The following is a 19898-nucleotide window of genomic DNA, read 5'->3' on the forward strand; positions in this document are numbered from 1 at the left end:
TCATTCTCTCTACTATTATTCTGACATTTCAAATTCGTAAAATAAAGTGGTGATCCTAACTGACCTAAGACAGGGAATTTTTACTAGGTTTAAATGTCAGGAATTGTTAAAAATTGAGATTAAATGTATTTGGCTAAGGTGTATGTAAACTTCCGACTTCAACTGTACATTTAAACACACGCACACACACCCTTGTACATTCATACACACTCTAGATACCTAAGTGCCTAGGTGAGGGCCGACACACAGATCTTAAAGGAACAACCGTCACAGACCCAGTGGCACTTTCATACACATCCCGCTCACACACTACTGTACCTCCACCCAAGGCATCTTAAACAATGTAAAGTAGCACAGGAATGAACTGAGGGTTTGTTTTGGTTGGAGCGGATAGAAGTACGACACACACACACAGTCTTACACACACACACACAGTCACACACACACAGTCACACGCACACAGGCGCGCGGCCCCTCCAGCATGCAGGCGGGAGTCTGCCAGGTATTTGCATAGGGAAGGGTTTCTGTCTTTGTAAGGTGGTTTAGCCGCTGGGGCGCTCTGAGCTTTACAAAGACTGTTTGCACTCTGAAGACGATTCATATATATCTGCCCTTTTGAAGTGAACAGTATATAATGGATGTATTGTAATGGCGTATAGTTCCCTTCTGAGCCCAGCACAGATCACATGTCATATCCATATTTGATGAGAGGGCCACATTTGAAGCTGTGATGTTTGTGGACGTTTGTCACTTGTCCCATGGGACATTGAGCTTCTGCACTCTGCACGCCTGTTTATGTATGTGATCAATGCTCTGCCTGTTGGTTTGTGTGCGTGTGTATCTTTCTGAACTCTCTGGGTCTTTTATCACAGATTGCTCGGCAACAGCAGCAGCTTCTGCAGCAGCAACACAAAATCAACCTCCTGCAGCAACAGATCCAGGTGAGACTGTGTGTGTGTGTGTGTGTGTGTGTGTGTGTGTGTGTGTGTGTGTGTGTGTGTGTGCGTGTGCGCGCGTGCCTGTGTGCGAGTGTGTGTGTGTGTGTGTGTGTGTGTGCGGGTGCCTGTGTGCGAGTGCGTGTGTGTGTGTGTCATAACAATGGGCTTCTTATGTGATGCGGCAACTCCGTCAGAAATCAGCAATCAGTATCTGACCATCAGTGACTGTCACCCTTTACCTCCCGAACATATATACACAACACACACACATATACACACACACACACACATACACACACACACTTCTGCACCTCACAGTACCAATCCCACGGCATATATACATATGCCCCCAACAATCACCAATCAACAGTTCAAACAACAACTTGTGGCTCCTATGAGTTTAATTCTCACAGGGGCCACATACACAGACAGAATGACAGACTGTATAGACAGACAGACATCTCTCTCTTTTCTTCTCTCCTTTTCCACCCCCCTCTCTCTCTCTCATTCTCTCTCTCTCTCTCTCTCTCTCTCTCTCTCTCCTTCTCTCTACTACACTGATAGCTTTGTTCCACCAGGTGCCTCTCTGAGGTAGAAAGGCTTTGTTAACTCAGGCCGATGACACTGATTTGGTTAATAAAGTCAGACTTTGCCTTGACAGTGTGTGCATCCAGGAAGTTCAAGCTAAACAGAGGCTATATACACACAACCCCCTGCCCTGGATTCCAGCCACTTACCGCTTGTGTGATAAGAGGCCTTTCTGTGTGTGTGTGTGTGTGTGTGTGTGTGTGTGTGTGTGTGTGTGTGTGTGTGTGTGTGTGTGTGTGTGTGTGTGTGTGTGTGTGTGTGTGTGTGTGTGTGTGTGTGTGTGTGTGTGTGTGTGTGTGTGTGTGTGTGCGTGTGTGTGTGCAGGCTCATGTGTGTGTGTGTGTGTGTGCGTGTGTGTGTGTGTGTGTTCGGTCCATGCGTTTGTGTGTGTGTTTGGAGCAGCTGTGTGTGTCAAGCCATAAACACGTCCGTTCTCGATTCACTCCCTCACGACCCTCAGAGACAAAGCTCTCTTTTCCCATGACTTTGCAACCTTTTCCCAAACAAACGTTCCTCCATTGAGTCTGCTGAACAATAGTTTCTCACAGCTAGGGACAGCTGAACGCAGCCTCGTTAGGGGAACTCAATCACAGGGGCTTATCGCTGAGAGAGAGAGAGAGAGACACACACACACACACACACATTTCAACATCAAATGCACATACACATTATACACACATGCATGCACAACTCATCAAACACAATGACACACACAAACACACACACAACCGATCATCAAAGACCCTGTTCTAGAAAGACTCCAGTTTAATCATTCATGAAGAGATTGTGAACACAATCCCACAGTACAATGAGGTGCCAGAGAGGGGTATGGAGGACACTGTGTGTGTGTGTGTGTGTGTGTGTGTGTGTGTGTGTGTGTGTGTGTGTGTGTGTGTGTGTGTGTGTGTGTGTGTGTGTGTGTGTGTGTGTGTGTGTGTGTGTGTGTGCGTGTGCATGTGCGAGCGTGGCGTAGCTTACCCGTCTGTTTTTTGTGTGTGCGTGCCAAACAGTACACTCACCCGAGCTTTTGTGAAGAGGTCTTTCATCTCTCCACTGGACGAGGTGAAATGTGCAATATTAATCTCAGAGAAAATGAAAAGACATTGACACATATCAGACAATATAGAGGACATGTCATTGTCCACAACCTAACTCAATTAAATGACTTAAACTAAACTCACGACTCATCATTTAGAAGAGCTAATGTAAGCTAACTTAATTAGCGGCAGACTGTCTACTACTCAGGCCTATATCAATTAGCATCATCCGCTAACTACCACGGCTAACATAATGCAAAACGCTCCTGACTGGTGTAGGCGCAGCCAGACACTGTGGAGGCTGTCACTAACGAGCTGCTTATAAAGACTGATTAAAGTCAACCTACATCCCCGTACATTAACTCACTATCACTCCTCCCCTCCCTTCTTCTGACTCACACACAGATAAACACACAACACACACGTCAGCCCACAAACCCCAGTCCCTAACTCAATCACATTGAACAAGCGTGTGATTAGTTTAGACCCACTGTTTACTCACTGTCTCTTCCTAGCTGCTGTATATCTCCCACGGGTTATACAGTTGAAGTCGGAAGTTTACATACACCTTAGCCAAATACATTTAAACACAGTTTTTCACAATTCCTGACATTTAAACCTAGTAAAAATTCCCTGTCTTAGGTCAGTTAGGATCACCACTTTATTTTAAGAATGTGAAATGTCAGAATAATAGTAGAGAATTATTTATTTCAGATTTTATTTCTTTCATCACATTCCCAGTGGGTCAGAAGTTTACATACACTGAATAAGTATTTGGTAGCATTGCCTTTAAATTGTTTAACTTGGGTCAAATGTTTCGGGTAGCCTTCCACAAGCTTCCCACAATAAGTTTGGTGAATTTTGGCCCATTCTTCCTGGCAGAGCTGGAGTAACTGAGTCAGGTTTGTAGTCCTCCTTGCTCGCACACGCTTTTTCAGTTCTGCCCACAAATGTTCTATGGGATTGAGGTCAGGGCTTTGTGATGGCCACTCCAATACCTTGACTTTGTTGTCCTTAAGCCATTTTGCCACAACTTTGGAAGTATGCTTGGGGTCATTGTCCATTTGGAAGATCCATTTGTGACCAAGCTTTAACTTCCTGACTGATGTCTTGAGATGTTGCTTCAATATATCCACATAATTTTCCTTCCTCATGAAGCTATCTATTTTGTGAAGGGAACCAGTCCCTCCTGCAGCAAAGCACAACATGATGCTGCCACCCCCGTGCTTCACGGTTGGGATGGTGTTCTTCGGCTTTCAAGCCTCCCCCTTTTTCCTCCAAACATAATGATGGTCCTTATGGCCAAACAGTTCTATTTTTGTTTCATCAGACCAGAGGACATTTCTCCAAAAAGTACGATCTTTGTCCCCAAGTGCAGTTGCAAACTGTAGTCTGGCTTTTTTATGGCGGTTTTGGAGCAGTGGCTTCTTCCTTGCTGAGCGGCCTTTCAGGTTATGTCGATATAGGACTTGTTTTACTGTGGATATAGATACTTTTGTACCTGTTTCCTCCTGCATCTTCACAAGGTCCTTTACTGTTGTTCTGGGATTGATTTGCAGTTTTCGCACCAAAGTACGTTCATCTCTAGGAGACAGAACGCGACGGCTGCGTGGTCCCATGGTGTTTATAATTGCGTACTATTGTTTCTACAGATGAACATGGTACTTTCAGGCATTTGGAAATTGCTCCCAAGGATGAACCAGACTTGTGGAGGTCTACAATGTTTTTTCTGAGGTCTTGGCTGACTTCTTTGGATTTTCCCATGATGTCAAGCAAAGTGGCACTGAGTTTTAAGGTAGGCCTTGAAATACATCCACAGGTACACCTCCAATTGACTCAAGTGATGTCAATTAGCCTATCAGAAGCTTCTAAAGCCATGACATCATTTTCTGGAATTTTCCAAGCTGTTTAAAGGAACAGCCAACTTAGTGTATGTAAACTTCTGACCCACTGGAATTGTGATACAGTGAATTAATTATAAGTGAAATAATCTGTCTGTAAACAATTGTTGGAAAAATTACTTGTGTCATGCACAAAGTAGATGTCCTAACTGACTTGCCAAAATTATAGTTTGTTAACAAGACATTTGTGGAGTGGTTGAAAAATGAGTTTTAATGACTCCAACCTAAGTGTATGTAAACTTCCGACTTCAACTGTATATGGGCTACATTTCTAGGAGGAAAACAAAACCTGGATCGCCCCACCGCTATGTTGAACGTCACTTAGAGACTTAGAAACGTGTATCTAGCCTCCCACCTGTGCTGTGAGACGGTCTCATTCTGTCACACACACACACAGACACACACACACACACACACACACACACACACATACCGCCCCAGACCTCTCATCTGGGGCCACTTCGTTAAGACTCTAGAGGGTGACCAGTTTTCCCCAAACTTTTTCTTCCTAATTAAACTTGTCTCCGGGGCTCCCCTGGTGTTGCCGTAGCGATCTCCCCTGGTGCTGCCCGGGACGACGGTTGCCGTGTGGCGGTGTTTTGTAAGGTGTGGATGAAAGGAGCACACCTGCAGAGCAGCTCAGGGCACGAACACACTCTGTGTGTGTGTGTGTCTCGCCTAATGAACAGTTCCCTAAGACCTCAACTCTTTGAATGTGTTACACACAGGAAAATCATGTGTTTGATACTTGCCTCTTCATATAGGCTCTCCCCACTCAGAATATCACCCAGTCTCCCATAGGGGTCCACCAGCAAATTATCTATAGAGGTTTTGACTAGTTAGCCCAATAGCATTAGCCACATTAGCTAGCCCCACTGCTAACTAACACAGAGACAGAGCCTGAGACAGGGAGGGTTGAGACTCATTTGAGAGCAGCCAGACACCGTGACGACAGTCACTAACGAGCCGCTTATGAGGACCTGATTAAAGTCAACCCACATCCATGTAAATTAACTCAATAACACTCCTCCACTCTCTCTCTCGCTCGCTCTCTCTCTCTCTCTCTCTCTCTCACCCTCTCGCTCTCTTTTACCCTCTCACTCGCTCTCTCTGTCTCTCACTCTCTCACTCTCTGACAACACACACGTCAGCCCACATAGCCCAGACCCATCAACTCAATCACCATCTCTACCTCCACTGGATGAAAAATAAATGTTCTCTTCTGCTGGTAAAGAAAGGAAGGACAACAACACAAACAGACCGACAGAGTGAAACACAGACACACGGACCGCCTGCACACCTCCATATTCTGTGCATAGGAGCGGCTAACCCAATTGGCTGTGTAATTGCTTAATTTGTCTCATCACTCTGGAATGAATGTAATTGGTGTTTTCTCTGCTCACTGTCTTTTACTGGTTACAGTTTCCATGGGCAGTTGCGTAAACAATCAGGAATGTTTTCATGCGTGTGTCATTTCCATGTCATTGTGACCTCAAATAGGCTTAAGAGATAATTGCCAAACAGGCTGAGAGGGGGAATGAAACATAGTTCTGAAAGCACAAGGTAAAAAGAGAGAGTGAGAGAGCAAGACAGATAATGAGGCAGTAAGAAGACACATTATGCCTAAACTTTGTGACTGGTCAGAAGTCCCACTCCCCTCCCCTCCTCTCCTCTCCCCTCCCCTCCCCTCCTCTCCTCTCCTCTCCTCTCCTCTCCTCTCCTCTCCTCTCCTCTCCTCTCCTCTCCTCTCCTCTCCTCTCCTCTCCTCTCCTCTCCTCTCCTCTCCTCTCCCCTCCCCTCCCCTCCCCTCCCCTCCCCTCCCTCCTCTCCTCTCCTCTCCTCTCCTCTCCTCTCCTCTCCTCTCCTCTCCTCTCCTCTCCTCTCCTCTCCCCTCCCCTCCCCTCCCCTCCCTCCTCTCCTCTCCTCTCCTCTCCTCTCCTCTCCTCTCTTCCTCCCTGACACCAGTTAATGGTAATTAAGAGCGAGGACACACAGGAGCAGATGGGTACAGAGCTTTGCCCACCTAGGCCTGGCGTTGGCGTTGGCGCTGACGTACACACACACACACACATCGCTCCTCTAACCTAATGTGTGGTTAATAAAAAGGTGGCCGCCGTGCCTCTGACTCTCTCCTCTGTTACATTAGAGATAATCAGCTGAAGGTGCCCTTGGCTCACGCTAATGCCTGTTTACCTCCCCTCCCCCAAAGAAAACTGGGATGCGTCTCAAATCACACCCTATTTCATTTATAGGGCTCTGGTCATAGGGCTCCGGTCAAAAGTAGTGCACTATATAGGGTATAGTGTGCCATTTGGGACGAATTCTAGAAACCATGTGGAAGAAGTAGAGCGAGAAAGAGAGAGGAGCGTTTTTTCGGACGATGACTTCACTCTGAAGAACTAAAAACAGAACCCAGGTTTCAAGGCTCAGAAGAACTTCTATCGGTCGTTATCAACCCTGAGACCTTTCATTGTATTTCTGTTCCTCTTTTTCTGGGTGAATCGTTAACGTATGTCTAGCAGACTGAGAACGTCTGATGTGTACTTAGTACTCTCACACGTGCACACACACACACACACACACACACACACACACACACACACACACACACACACACACACACACACACACACACACACACACACACACACACACAGGGATGCTCTACCTGGGAACCTCCAAAGGTGTGCTCCGATAACAATCCCCACTGAGACCAGTGAAGTAACAGGGTTGTGTGTGTGTGTCTGTTTGTGTGTGTGTGTGTGTGTGTGTGTCCGTGCGTATGTGCCTGTCTGCGTCAATGTGTGTGTTTAATGTGGGTGAAACAACCCACCGTGACATTAGTAGATGCATTGTTGTCACAGCAGGCTAGCCTTTAATAGCCGTTGTCCTGTGAAAGTTAATGGACTCACTCTCCCGCTTGCGTACTCTAATATTAAAATCCCTCTCTGAATATTATCTGTCCACGACTCCATCCCTCTATCCAGCATCTAGCACAAATTAATTATTGGTTATATCGCTGTCTCCCCTTTTCAGTGCTAGGTCACCCAGGCTCTGCATTAATTGCTTGAGCATATGGTTCCAAACAGATTTTAGCTGTGGGACCCACACTTTATGGTGGTATTTTTCCGCACACTCAGATGTTTGCCATATTGTCAAGGCTGGCAGCTATTGTTCCCCCCGTTTACTTCATACGGCTAATTACGCCCTAATAATAACTTTACCTTGGAGTTTTTCTCCTCTCCGTGCCAGCAAACCTGTTCACACTACATATGTTAATTGGCACCACATCTTCATTATGCTCAGAAAGCTTTAAGTTCAAGCTGTGCCGCCTGGCGAACGACGCAGAGCGAGCTTCACTGCCAACTCTCTCCTCTCCACTTTTTCTGTCTTTCCTCTCTCTCTCTACAGTCCTTGCTAATCCGTTTTAGTTCTATAAATTATTATTTTTCTTTTTCACGGCTGTGTGAAAGAAAGTTGTGAGGAGAAAAGTTTCTTGCTTCCCCTCGTGTTTTTCTACAGGAGAGTTTCTGGTCCCGAGTTTTCATGCAAGACTGATTAGAAGAAGAGATTTTTGAATGGAGTTCCTCCATTTTGTTTCAAGTTTAGGACGAAAACGGAAGGAAGCCCTCCTTTTTAACTCCTGTATGTAGTTTCACAGTGTTTTCTGTATGTTGGATTCATGTTATCTTTATGTTGGATCAGACAGAGCAGCAGAACAGTATATTCCCATAGACTCTGTTAGATGTGTGTTTGCCTTTATGTTGCTTCTGTAATGTGTTCTGATGGATCTGGCCTCGCTTTCCCTCTTCTTCTCAGATGTCAGATCTGAAGCATTGTACAGTGCGGAGAATAGCACTCTTTACTTCTTCCTCTCTCTCTCTCTCCTCTCTCTCTCTCTCTCTCTCTCTCTCTCTCTCTCTCAGGAGAATGCAATTTCATGCTTTAAGCAAATAAGAAGTTTAAAATCAAGCGTCTCATGAAGAAAATTCAGTTAGGCACCAATGCAACATAAACAGAGAAATCTGCTAAAGAATTCAGCAATGTTGACTGGCAGTTGATTTTGCCGATCTCCGCTCCATGTTTCGTTGGTTTCACGTTTTGAGAGGTGGCCTGTGTTCTCGTTCAGGCAATCTGGCTCTGTACACACACAGACACATCCACACGTTTTTTTAACCTCTTGTCCCATCAGCCAATCGTACTGAGCCTTGAGCATTAGTCCTTTTGGTCTGTGGGACTGGGGACAATAGCATCAGATCAATATGGGAGAGCTGTTAACCCCTGCTAATCCCTACACAACAGCTGGATGTTGTGTGTGTGTGTGTGTGTGTGTGTGTGTGTGTGTGTGTGTGTGTGTGTGTGTGTGTGTGTGTGTGTGTGTGTGTGTGTGTGTGTGTGTGTGTGTGTGTGTGTGTGTGTGTGTGTGTGTGTGTGTGTGCGTGTCTGTGTGTCTGTGTGTGTGTGTGTGTGTGCGTGCTAGTGTGTGAGAACAAAACTAAATCCCTCTTCCCATACAGTAATAATCTCAGTGTAATACAGAGTCCTAACGGTGGTCAGACAGAAAGAGATGGATCTGAACAGGCCTAGTTGTGGCTGGCTGGCTGCTACCGCATTGTGGGTTAGCGGTGTGTTTATGAGAGTGAACAGCTGTTCCAGAGATCTGATTAAACTGTTACACGCACACACACACACACACACACACACACACACACACACACACACACACACACACACACACACACACACACACACTAGAGATCTGACTAAACTGTTAGAGGATCAACATATGGGCTGTATATTTCTCTCAGTCAGACTCTGTCTACTGTTCAAAACCACATTGTTATTATCTTCTTATATCATTTACCTCAAGATGGAGATTTAAAGTACAATACTTTACTGTAATCCGGACTGTATTGTGGATTTACCGTATTGTGGATTTACTGTAATAAAGCTTTTTGGATGTACTTTGTTCTATATGAGAGACGCTCTATGTCTTAGGGTTGTTTTCAGGCTGTTCTGATCTGTATGTGGATGACAGGATGAGTAGAGCCACGAGGTAGCACTCACGAATCCCCTCCGTCTCTCACACATATGCACACACGAGCTACCTATTTGCTGACATAAAGGGAGGCTGTGTGTCTGTAAGGAAGCCGTAAGAAACATCATATAGAAGACACTGGCCCACATAACAGTTTGTGTGTGTGTGTTTGTGTGAGTGTGCGTGTGTGTCTCTGTGTGTATGCTTGCCCATGCAGCCTGATCACTAGAAATACACTCTGATTTCGGGTTTGTTACGAAAGGTCCTGAGGAAGATGATTTATGCCTTCCTCGGCACTCGCAAAATTGTTTTAAATGATTCCCCAGCATTGGACGCGAACTCATGATGCTCGGCGCCCAAACGTGCTGCTCAGACCAGTGCGCTACGGCAGTTCACAATGCTCTAGCAAGCCGTGAGAAGTCTGCGAGTACTGATGATACTTGACGTTAGTAGCGAGTCGTTCTTAATGATTTGGTTTTAAGCCTTTCCCAAACCGTAGCGCTAACCTTAACCGCTCAGAAGGAAAGCCTAAACCGTTATCCTTTGATTTGTTTCTGTTTTAGCCCTGTGGCCACGCCGAATTAACCCTTGTAACCACGTGGAATGAATGCGTCAAAAATAGACGTTCATCCGTAACACATGGAATTTCAAAGTGAAACTATGAGGCGGTGTTGGCCCTGTGCCTGTTGTGCCTGTGTGCATGGTGGGCACAGTGGAATACCAGTTTCTCCTATCCCCATGACTCTATGGGTATCTGCAGCCCGTTCCTCTCCAGCATATGTCCAATTAGGTTTGAAAGGCAGAGAGGAGCTGCGGTCTCTGTGATTCGCCTCCGCAGGGGGGCCTGTCCAGACCTTCCGCTACCGTGCCTCTCCCGTCTGATCCACGGCCGCACCGCGCACAACACATGGCATTTATGGTTTACCAAAATGGTGGTGTAATTATTGTGCGGTGGGGGGAGACAAGCAGTTCCTGTTCCACGATTCCCCTCGCGCTGCGCTGATCCTGCTTATTGTGGTTATGGTCTGGTGTAGTACTGCTGGATCTGGCCATGAGAGGAGATGCACACACACACACACACACACACACACACACACACACACCGGACGGTGGATAGAAGGACATTGAGAACGTTCATTTCTGAAAGAACGCGAAACGGAGGGAGGAAGTGAGAAAGGGGGAAAGGAAAGAGAGGGAGGAAATACTTGATCCTATCATCCATTTAACTCACCTACCTGTCCTTCATCCTGCTGTGAAATAAGAGGATGACGTTATAACATATTTCTGCAGCTTTTCTCTCCATTGTATTACAGCATTCTGTAATATAAGGGTGAAACGAGAGGGAAGGAGAGAGGGATGGGGGAATGAGAAAATACTTCCGTTGTCAGTGTCACTTTGACATTAAATGTAGTTGCATCTATGTCCATGTCATTGAATGTTCTATCATAATACCAATATTTATTTCTACAGGTAATAGCTTATTCCTTTCGTTCCTTGGGTTTGAATTATATTTCATTCAGCCGTTGCTTATGAAACTATAAGGCCCACCTGGGTTTGTTATCTTCAAACTTAGCCTGCAAAACATTGTTGTTATCCATCTATCTAACTCCTCATACTGCAGACTATCTCTCCCATGTCTCTCCACATCTCTTCTGTCAGTCATGTCGCTCCTCAGTGTCTTTGTGTTGTTTCTTGGCAGAGCAGTCTTTAGCTGAACACACACACACACACACACACACACACACACACACACACACACACACACACACACACACACACACACAATCTTCGGCTTCCACCATCTGTCTCCTACTTCTCTCTCTGTGCCGAACACTCAGACTCTTCCTCTTGCCAAAGTCACTGAGTTTGTATTTTTTTTCACTGAGTCCTGGAAACCTTGTGAAGAGGGATGGCGTGCTGCCGACTCAGAGTGCTCCTCTCTCCTCTCTCCTTGGGGAGGGAAGAAGCCAGGCCAGCTGTTATGAGAGTTTAGCAGTGATTCTTCCTCGTGACTCCCTCGTTGTCTCACTAATAAACAGGAGAGGACTCCCTGACTCTGACCTGTCTCAGCTCATATACACAGCTCTGTATCAGACGCAGGTGCTCAAGAGGAGAGGAGAGAGTACGTATTTGCGTGCTGGATGGGGGTGTGCGGCGGGAGGGGTGTCTGTGTGTGCGTGCACTCTCTTCTGTCCCAGTGTGTGTCTGCGTGTGTGTGTATAGCTGCACGTGTGTGTGTCTGTGTGTGAGCATTCTTCAGTTTCTTCCTTCTTATCTTATTCGTGGACAGATGATCTCACCTGACCTCACCACACTGAGCTGTGATTGTGTCTAGAGGTTAAAGGTCACAGACAGGACCTGATACCCCCTCAGGTGCGGAACCGACAATACCCCCAGCTGGCCTACATTGATACAGATAGACCAGCCTTCTGCTTCTGTCTGCTCTGTTCACCCTCACTACCCAAGATCAATGTCTGACTACACCTGGACTGCACGCTCACATACCTCCACAACCCCATATCAGATACATACATCCATATGCTCAATAAACTGATCTCTCCATCGCTCTCTCCTCCTCCCCTCTCCTCCTCCCCTCGCCATTCCTCTACTCCTCCTCTCCTCTCCGCTCCTCCTTCCCTCTCCTATCCTCCTCTCCTCCTCCCCCTCCACCCGTCTCTCAGCAGGTCCAGGGGCAGCTGCCTCCGTTGATGATCCCAGTGTTCCCTCCAGACCAGAGGACTCTGGCCGTCGCCGCTGCCCAGCAAGGCTTCTTGCTGCCCCCCGGATTCAACTACAAACCAGGCTGCAGTAAGTACTAACAGTCTCTTCAAACTGACTATTCTCTGTGGGTCTAGATTGGGACATGTCAGTGGTGTTGTTGCCACGCCACTACAAGTGTATTTTCTACAAAGACAGGGGCCCTCTCTCTCTCTCTCTCTCTCTCTCTCTCTATCTCTCTCCTCTCTCTCTCTCTCTCTCTCTCTCTCTCTCTCTCTCTGTCTCTCTCTCTGTCTCTCTCACTCTCTCTCTCTCCCTCTCTCCCTCTCTCTCTGTCTCTCTCTCTGTCTCTCTCTCTGTCTCTCTCCCTCTCTCTCTCTCCCTCTCTCTGTCTCTCTCTCTCTCTGTCTCTCTCTCTCTCTCTCTCTCTCTGTCTCTGTCTGTTGGCTCATTCCTTCGCTTGGCTCATCCTTTTGTCTCCATTTAAAATTTTCCAGATTTTTTTTTTTTGAAAGCAACAAAAAAAGCCTCATCCTGTGGGACTTGTTATTGGCCACGGCAGTCCGGCTGTGAGGCAATGTGTTGTTTACCGCGAGAAGCAACACGTGTGTGCCAGGAACGGCATTCCGAATACCGTAGGAACACGCCAGGGGGTAGCGCGACCTGCCCCAGGTTCCCTCACATTAACACGGGCCCCCGCCAGAACATGCGTCCAACACGCCTCACACACGCCTATCCAACAATCCTTGCGCTCGCCTCCCCCTACAGACAGACTGGTCTCTCTAAGGTCCAGCTCATCCCCCAGAAACTAACAGCTTCCTAAACAAGTCTCCTTCCAGTTTCAATTAATGCCATTATGTGCCAATCCTCGCCCACCACCCACCGCCCACTGCCCACTTAAAGACCCCCGCTGTCTTGGAGGAATATTGCTGTCTTTTCTCTGCCTGAGCCAAGGAGAATGTTGTTGGCCTGAATGACAGATAGTGCTGCTGTCATTCTGAAACATCAACACTTGTTGACTTATATATGGCTTATAGTACATACTGTACACCAGTGGTTCTCAATCCTAGTCCTGAGGACCCAAAGGGGTGCGCATTTTTGTTTTTGCCCTAACACTACACACCTGAATCAAATCATCAACTCATCGTCAGGCTTTGATGATTTGAATCAGGTGTGTAGTGCTAGGGCAAAACAAAAAATGCGCACCCCTTCGGGAGAGTGCATAGACAAAGAGCGATCGCAGAAAGAGGGTGCAGACGGATGGAACAGAGACAGAGCGAGAGAAAAAGAGAGGGAGAGAACAGAAGGAGCACTGCGAGGATGACGTCGCCCTCGCTGGCTTAATTGCATCCAGGGCGTCTTTATCTTCCCAAGGACCAGGATTGAGAACCACTGCTGTACACCGTAAACACCACACACTGTAGACAGAACACACACACACACACACACACACACAAATATACAATTTGCCCATTGAGGCCTCCACTCTTGTCCCTATCAATCCATCTCTCCCTCCCTCTCTCTCTCTCTATCTCATCCCTCCATCTCCCTCAGTGATAACTCTCAGTCCCGACCCAGTAGTCTAGGGAGATGCATCTCTCTGGCCAAGAGCAACATGTTTGCTTTCTTTATTTCTCTCTTTTGTTACAGCCGTCCCCATGAGGAGCATGAATATCTGCCTCTCCGTTGTTTGTTTAAGGAGCAGGAGGCAAAAACGGCTGTGTCCCAAATGGCACCCTATTCCCTGCCTAGTGCAATACTTTCGACCAGAGCCGCATCGGTAGTGCACAATGTAGGGAATGCTGGGATGCTGCCTGTCTCCCAGAATACACATCCACTGAAATAAGGATCCCTCTAAAAAATGCTAGTTGAACCCTGGCATTTTTTATGTCCCAGAGTTGTATGGGAAAAATGTTGAATGCTGAAGTCTGGATTACTGCTTATTGAGACGAGGTCCTGGGTGGGGTCCTGGGTCAGGACTGATTGTTACAAGGCTGGGCACACACACACACACACACACACACACACACACACACACACACACACACACACACACACACACACACACACACACACACACACACACACACACACACACACATACACACACACACACACACACACACACACTAGTGCCATGGCCGGAGCGGAGAGACCCAGTGTATTGTCCTGATATAGCATTGTGACGAAGTCACTCTGGGACCCAGTCAGATATGCAGGGTCATACCCTGAGAACATTGTGGTTTATTAGCATCACTGTTTATATCTGACTGTCTATGCCTAGTGGCAGTAATATTCCACTGCCATGGCATTCATTTTAATAGATACGCCCTTTAATGATATAAATACATCCATGTATCAAAACAGGAGTATCTTTCACTCTCTGATGTTCTGTTTCACACAAATAACACACACTATCGTGCAACTGTTTAGGAGGAATAAGAACACCGGTGGCTTGTTGAACCCTGTCAGCCTTTGGTCCTCATGTCCTCCCTCCATCCCTCCTCCCCTCTGTCTTCTCCCTCCATCCCTTCTCCCCTCTGTCTTCTCCCTCCATCCCTTCTCCCTCTGTCTTCTCCCTCCATCCCTCCTCCCTCTGTCTTCTCCCTCCATCCCTTCTCCCCTCTGTCTTCTCCCTCCATCCCCTCCCCTCTGTCTTCTCCCTCCATCCTTCTCCCTCTGTCTTCTCCCTCCATCCCTCCTCCCCTCTGTCTTCTCCCTCCATCCCTTCTCCCCTCTGTCTTCTCCCTCCATCCCTTCTCCCTCTGTCTTCTCCCTCCATCCCTCCTCCCCTCTGTCTTCTCCCTCTATCCCTCCTCCCCTCTGTCTTCTCCCTCCATCCCTTCTCCCTCCTATCTTTCCCTCCATCCCTCCTCCCCTCTGTCTTCTCCCTCCATCCCTCCTCCCCTCTGTCTTCTCCCTCCATCCTTCCTCCCTCCTATCTTTCCCTCCATCCCTCCTCCCCTCTGTCTTCTCCCTCCATCCCTCCTCCCCTCTGTCTTCTCCCTCCATCCCTTCTCCCCTCTGTCTTCTCCCTCCATCCCTCCTCCCCTCTGTCTTCTCCCTCCATCCCTCCTCCCCTCTGTCTTCTCCCTCTATCCCTCCTCCCCTCTGTCTTCTCCCTCCATCCCTTCTCCCTCCTATCTTTCCCTCCATCCCTCCTCCCCTCTGTCTTCTCCCTCCATCCCTCCTCCCCTCTGTCTTCTCCCTCCATCCTTCCTCCCTCCTATCTTTCCCTCCATCCCTCCTCCCCTCTGTCTTCTCCCTCCATCCCTCCTCCCCTCTGTCTTCTCCCTCCATCCCTTCTCCCTCTGTCTTCTCCCTCCATCCCTCCTCCCCTCTGTCTTCTCCCTTTGTCTTCTCCCTCCATCCCTCCTCCCCTCTGTCTTCTCCCTCTATCCCTCCTCCCCTCTGTCTTCTCCCTCCATCCCTTCTCCCTCCTATCTTTCCCTCCATCCCTCCTCCCCTCTGTCTTCTCCCTCCATCCCTCCTCCCCTCTGTCTTCTCCCTCCATCCCTCCTCCCTCCTATCTTTCCCTCCATCCCTCCTCCCCTCTGTCTTCTCCCTCCATCCCTCCTCCCCTCTGTCTTCTCCCTCCATCCCTCCTCCCCTCTGTCTTCTCCCTCCATCCCTCCTCCCCTCTGTCTTCTCCCTCCATCCCTCCTCCCCTCTGTCTTCTCCCTCTATCCCTCCTCCCTCCTATCTTTCCCTCCATCCCTCCTCCCCTCTGTCTTCTCTCTCCATCCCTCCTCCCCCATCTTCTCCCTCTGTCCCTCCTCCCTCTGTCTTCTCCCTCCATCCCTCCTCCCCTCTGTCTTCTCCCTCCATCCCTCCTCCCCTCTGTCTTCTCCCTCCATCCCTCCTCCCCTCTGTCTTCTCCCTCTATCCCTCCTCCCTCCTATCTTTCCCTCCATCCCTCCTCCCCTCTGTCTTCTCTCTCCATCCCTCCTCCCTCTGTCTTCTCCCTCCATCCCTCCTCCCTCTGTCTTCTCCCTCCATCCCTCCTCCCCTCTGTCTTCTCCCTCCATCCCTCCTCCCCTCTGTTTTCTCCCTCCATCCCTCATCCCCTCTGTCTTCTCTCTCATCCCTCCTCCCCTCTGTCTTCTCCCTCCATCCCTCCTCCCCTCTGTCTTCTCTCTCCATCCCTCCTCCCTCTGTCTTCTCCCTGCATCCCTCCTCCCCTCTGTCTTCTCCCTCTATCCCTCCTCCCCGTCTCCTCCCTCCATCCCTCCTCCCCTCTGTCTCCTCCCTCCATCCCTCCTCCCCTCTGTCTCCTCCCTCCATCCCTCCTCCCCTCTGTCTTCTCCCTCCATCCCTCCTCCCTCTGTCTTCTCCCTCCATCCCTCCTCCCCTCTGTCTCCTCCCTCCATCCCTCCTCCCCTCTGTCTTCTCCCTCCATCCCTCCTCCCTCCTATCTTTCCCTCCATCCCTCCTCCCCTCTGTCTTCTCTCTCCATCCCTCCTCCCCGTCTTCTCCCTCTGTCCCTCCTCCCCTCTGTCTCCCCCTCCATCCCTCCTCCCCTCTGTCTTCTCCCTCCATCCCTCCTCCCCTCTGTCTTCTCCCTCCATCCCTCCTCCCCTCTGTCTTCTCCCTCCATCCCTCCTCCCCTCTGTCTTCTCCCTCCATCCCTCCTCCCCCTATCTTCTCCCTCCATCCCTCCTTTCTGCCCCCAGCCCTGACCTTTCCCTCCCATAGTAATTACACAGGCCTAGCTATCTGCAGCTGGGTGCTAATAACCTACTCCATTCTTTTTTATTTCCTATTCTCTCCATCTCTGATTCATCAGCCTTCACTTACTGCCGACATGGCCTACTAAGAGAGGGGGGGGGGGGGGCAGAGAGGCAGGAAGACAGACAGAGAGAGAGAGAGAGAGAGAGAGAGAGGGAGAGAGAGAACAAGAACAAGCATAGAGAGAGAGTGCACAGACAAAGAGCGATTGCAGAAAGCGGGTGCAGACGGATAGAACAGAGACAGAGAGAGAGAAAAAGAAAGAGAGAGAACAGAAAGAGCGCTGCAGCGATGACGTCGCACTCTCTGGCTTAATTACGTCCAGGGCGTCTTTATCTTTGAACACCTTCAGAGTCTTTGTCAGGAGGTATTAGAGAGAGGCCACACAATCAGCCTTTCATTAGGACGCACCAGATACAGGACAAAGGAGGGCTTTAGAACGGACCGGAGAAAGGGAGGGAGCTCAGACGGAGGGATGGAGGTGGAGAGGGAGGGATGGAGGGGGAGGGAAGGAGGGAAGGAGGGAAGGAGGGAGGGGAGGCAGATGGATGGATAGAATGGAGAACAAGGGGAGAGAAGAGTAAAGGGTCTATCTGGGCTGCAGGTAGAGGGGGAGAGAGAGATGGGATGGGGGATAATTTGGCCAAGCTAGAGAACAGGAAGGAAGTGAAAGGAGAGAGGTCTCACACAGGAGTGTCAAAGCTGTCTCGGTGTAGAAAGAGAAAAGGAGGTAGAGGGGAGGTAGGGCCATGTTATGGAGAAAGGGCTGTGTTAGTGCATATAGAGGAGTGTGAAGGTGTTGAGGGCAGAGGAGAGAGAGCGAGAGAGAGGGGAAAGGAAGCGAGAGAGCCACAGACCGTTGTCCAACACATAAATGGTAGGGAGGCACTGAATAGGAAAAGGAAGGAGGAAGTGAAGGAAGAGAGGAAGGAGAGATAGCTGACGTGTATTTTTTCTTTTCCTCTGTCCAGGTGACCCTTACCCTCTCCAGCTGGTCCCGACTACCATGGCAGCAGCTGCTGCCGCGGCTACCCCAGGCCTCGGTCAACTACAGCTCCAGGTGAGGCCAGCACCATGCTGATTTTATTTCCATTCAAATGTTCACCAATATTTAGATTTCCCCCAAATGCCTCCCATTGCATTAATACATAGAGTAAACCTTTTCTATTGTGACAATGCAATGTTGTTGTGTTTTAGGTCCAAGGATATCGACCTAATTCAACGGTTCTCAAATCTCTCCTCGGAGACCCTCAGACGTTTCACAGGGTTGTATCCGTCAACTAGCTCACCTGATTCACCTAGTGAAGGGCTTGGTAATGAGTTGACAAGTTCAGTCAGGTGTGCTCTGGAATAGTTGAAATACACGGAACGGCTGGGGGTCTCCGAGGAGAAGTTTGAGAACCACTGCTAACTGACTAAGCTGGTAGTTCTGTTTTCTGTTTGATGACAGTGTTAGGTTACCATAGTGATGCACTTTTGTTCTGGAGGAGAGACCTTGAGCAGAGAATAGAATCACTAAAGTGCTACTTATTGTTCACTCTCATAAGACTGGAGCCATAGAAACCCCAACTATTCAGTTAAAAAGACCAAAAACAGAGCAGATTCTGCAGTATTGTCACTCTGGCTCTGTAATATTTTGAATATTCTGAATACTGTGTGTGTGAATGGTAGGGACGGAGAGGGTCTGAAGTGGGGATCGACAGGACTATTGAACAGTTTGGAGTAGACTCCAACTACAACAACCCAGCCTGGTGGTGCTTACAGGTTAGCACACACACACACACACACACACACACACACACACACACACACACACACACACACACACACACACACACACACACACGCGCGCACGCGCGCACATTCCACTCCCCAACTCACACAATTACCCACTGTTTCCCTCATCTTTTCGTCTCCCTCCCTCCTCTTCTCCCCTCGTTTATCTGAGAGAGTATTTCCCTCCATCTGATAAATCCCGGAGATTAAAAAAAGAGTGATTTAAAAAAATAAAAAATACGAAAGACAAAAAATCCCCAGCATCTGTTCCTCCACTCTGAGAGGATGGAGGGATGAGCCCATCTTTAGCACTCGCTGTCTCCCTCTGTCTCTCTCCTTCCCTCTCTCCGCTCTGCATATTTAGAATAAGTGGGCTATCGTCAGTTAATCCTGACCCCGGAACAGATCTTAGGATGAGTCCAAAATGGCACCCTATTCCCTACATAGTGAACTGCTTTGGTCTAAAGTGGTGCATTATATAGGGAATGCCGTGCCATTTAGAACGCAGGCTAAATATGCAGCGCGGAGATCTTAGTCACAGATCCGCGACTGCCTCAGGACCCTTCTCTCAGGGGTTAAGAGCCTGGGCGGGCGTCCTCTCTGCTGCCTGTCTGAAATACATTAACCTCGGAAGATCAGTGGACACAGAGCACACTCTGACCCAGGATGCCCCACAACGCATTATCACTGTAAAAGCAGGGGAGGTGACACACACACACACACACACACACACACACTGCTGAACACTCACACTCAATTAGTGAAACACAGCTGCACTAAGCAAGCTACGTATTTGCATGCATATTACCCGAAGAGGACAGCTTTCTCGCTTAACCTGAGCTCACACTCACACGTGCGCACACACCAGGCTGGAGTATATAGGTTAAGCTTTGCCTGTTAAATACATTTGCACCTGTCTGACTTACACACCAGATTCAGTGTTGATATCGAACTGCGCTGAGCTATGTAATTCTATCATCAAAGGTAGCCGCTGTTGTCAGTATGGCTTCATTGTGTATGTGTGTGCGTGCGTGCGTGCGTGCGTGCGTGCGTGCGTGCGTGCGTATGTGCGTGCATGCGTTCGTGCGTGTGTGTGTGTTTGGGAGGGGGGGTTATATCTTGTCCCTGCATGTCCTCAGTGATTTTATCTCAGTGAGATCTTGGCTCCATATGT

General features: G+C 48.5%; 1 protein-coding gene across 12 annotated transcripts in view; it reads left to right on the plus strand.

Annotated features, from left to right (window-relative positions):
* The window catches only part of LOC106609328 (transcription factor SOX-5), a 326155-nt gene that overhangs the window by 275658 nt on the left and 30599 nt on the right, over nucleotides 1–19898 (plus strand). For 6 of the 12 annotated variants that reach the window (XM_045721992.2, XM_014208018.3, XM_014208021.3 and 3 more), the window contains 4 exons: nucleotides 873–941; nucleotides 12184–12310; nucleotides 17920–18008; nucleotides 18620–18712. In XM_045721992.2, coding sequence (XP_045577948.1) covers nucleotides 873–941; nucleotides 12184–12310; nucleotides 17920–18008; nucleotides 18620–18712 — 378 coding nt within the window. The remainder of the gene's footprint in view (nucleotides 1–872; nucleotides 942–12183; nucleotides 12311–17919; nucleotides 18009–18619; nucleotides 18713–19898) is intronic. The other 6 variants (XM_014208025.3, XM_014208027.3, XM_045721994.2 and 3 more) reach the window with 3 other exon arrangements.

The sequence above is a fragment of the Salmo salar genome, chromosome 07, assembly GCF_965601325.2.
Source record: "Salmo salar chromosome 07, fSalSal1, whole genome shotgun sequence".
In the NCBI taxonomy this organism is placed as follows: Eukaryota; Metazoa; Chordata; class Actinopteri; order Salmoniformes; family Salmonidae; genus Salmo; species Salmo salar.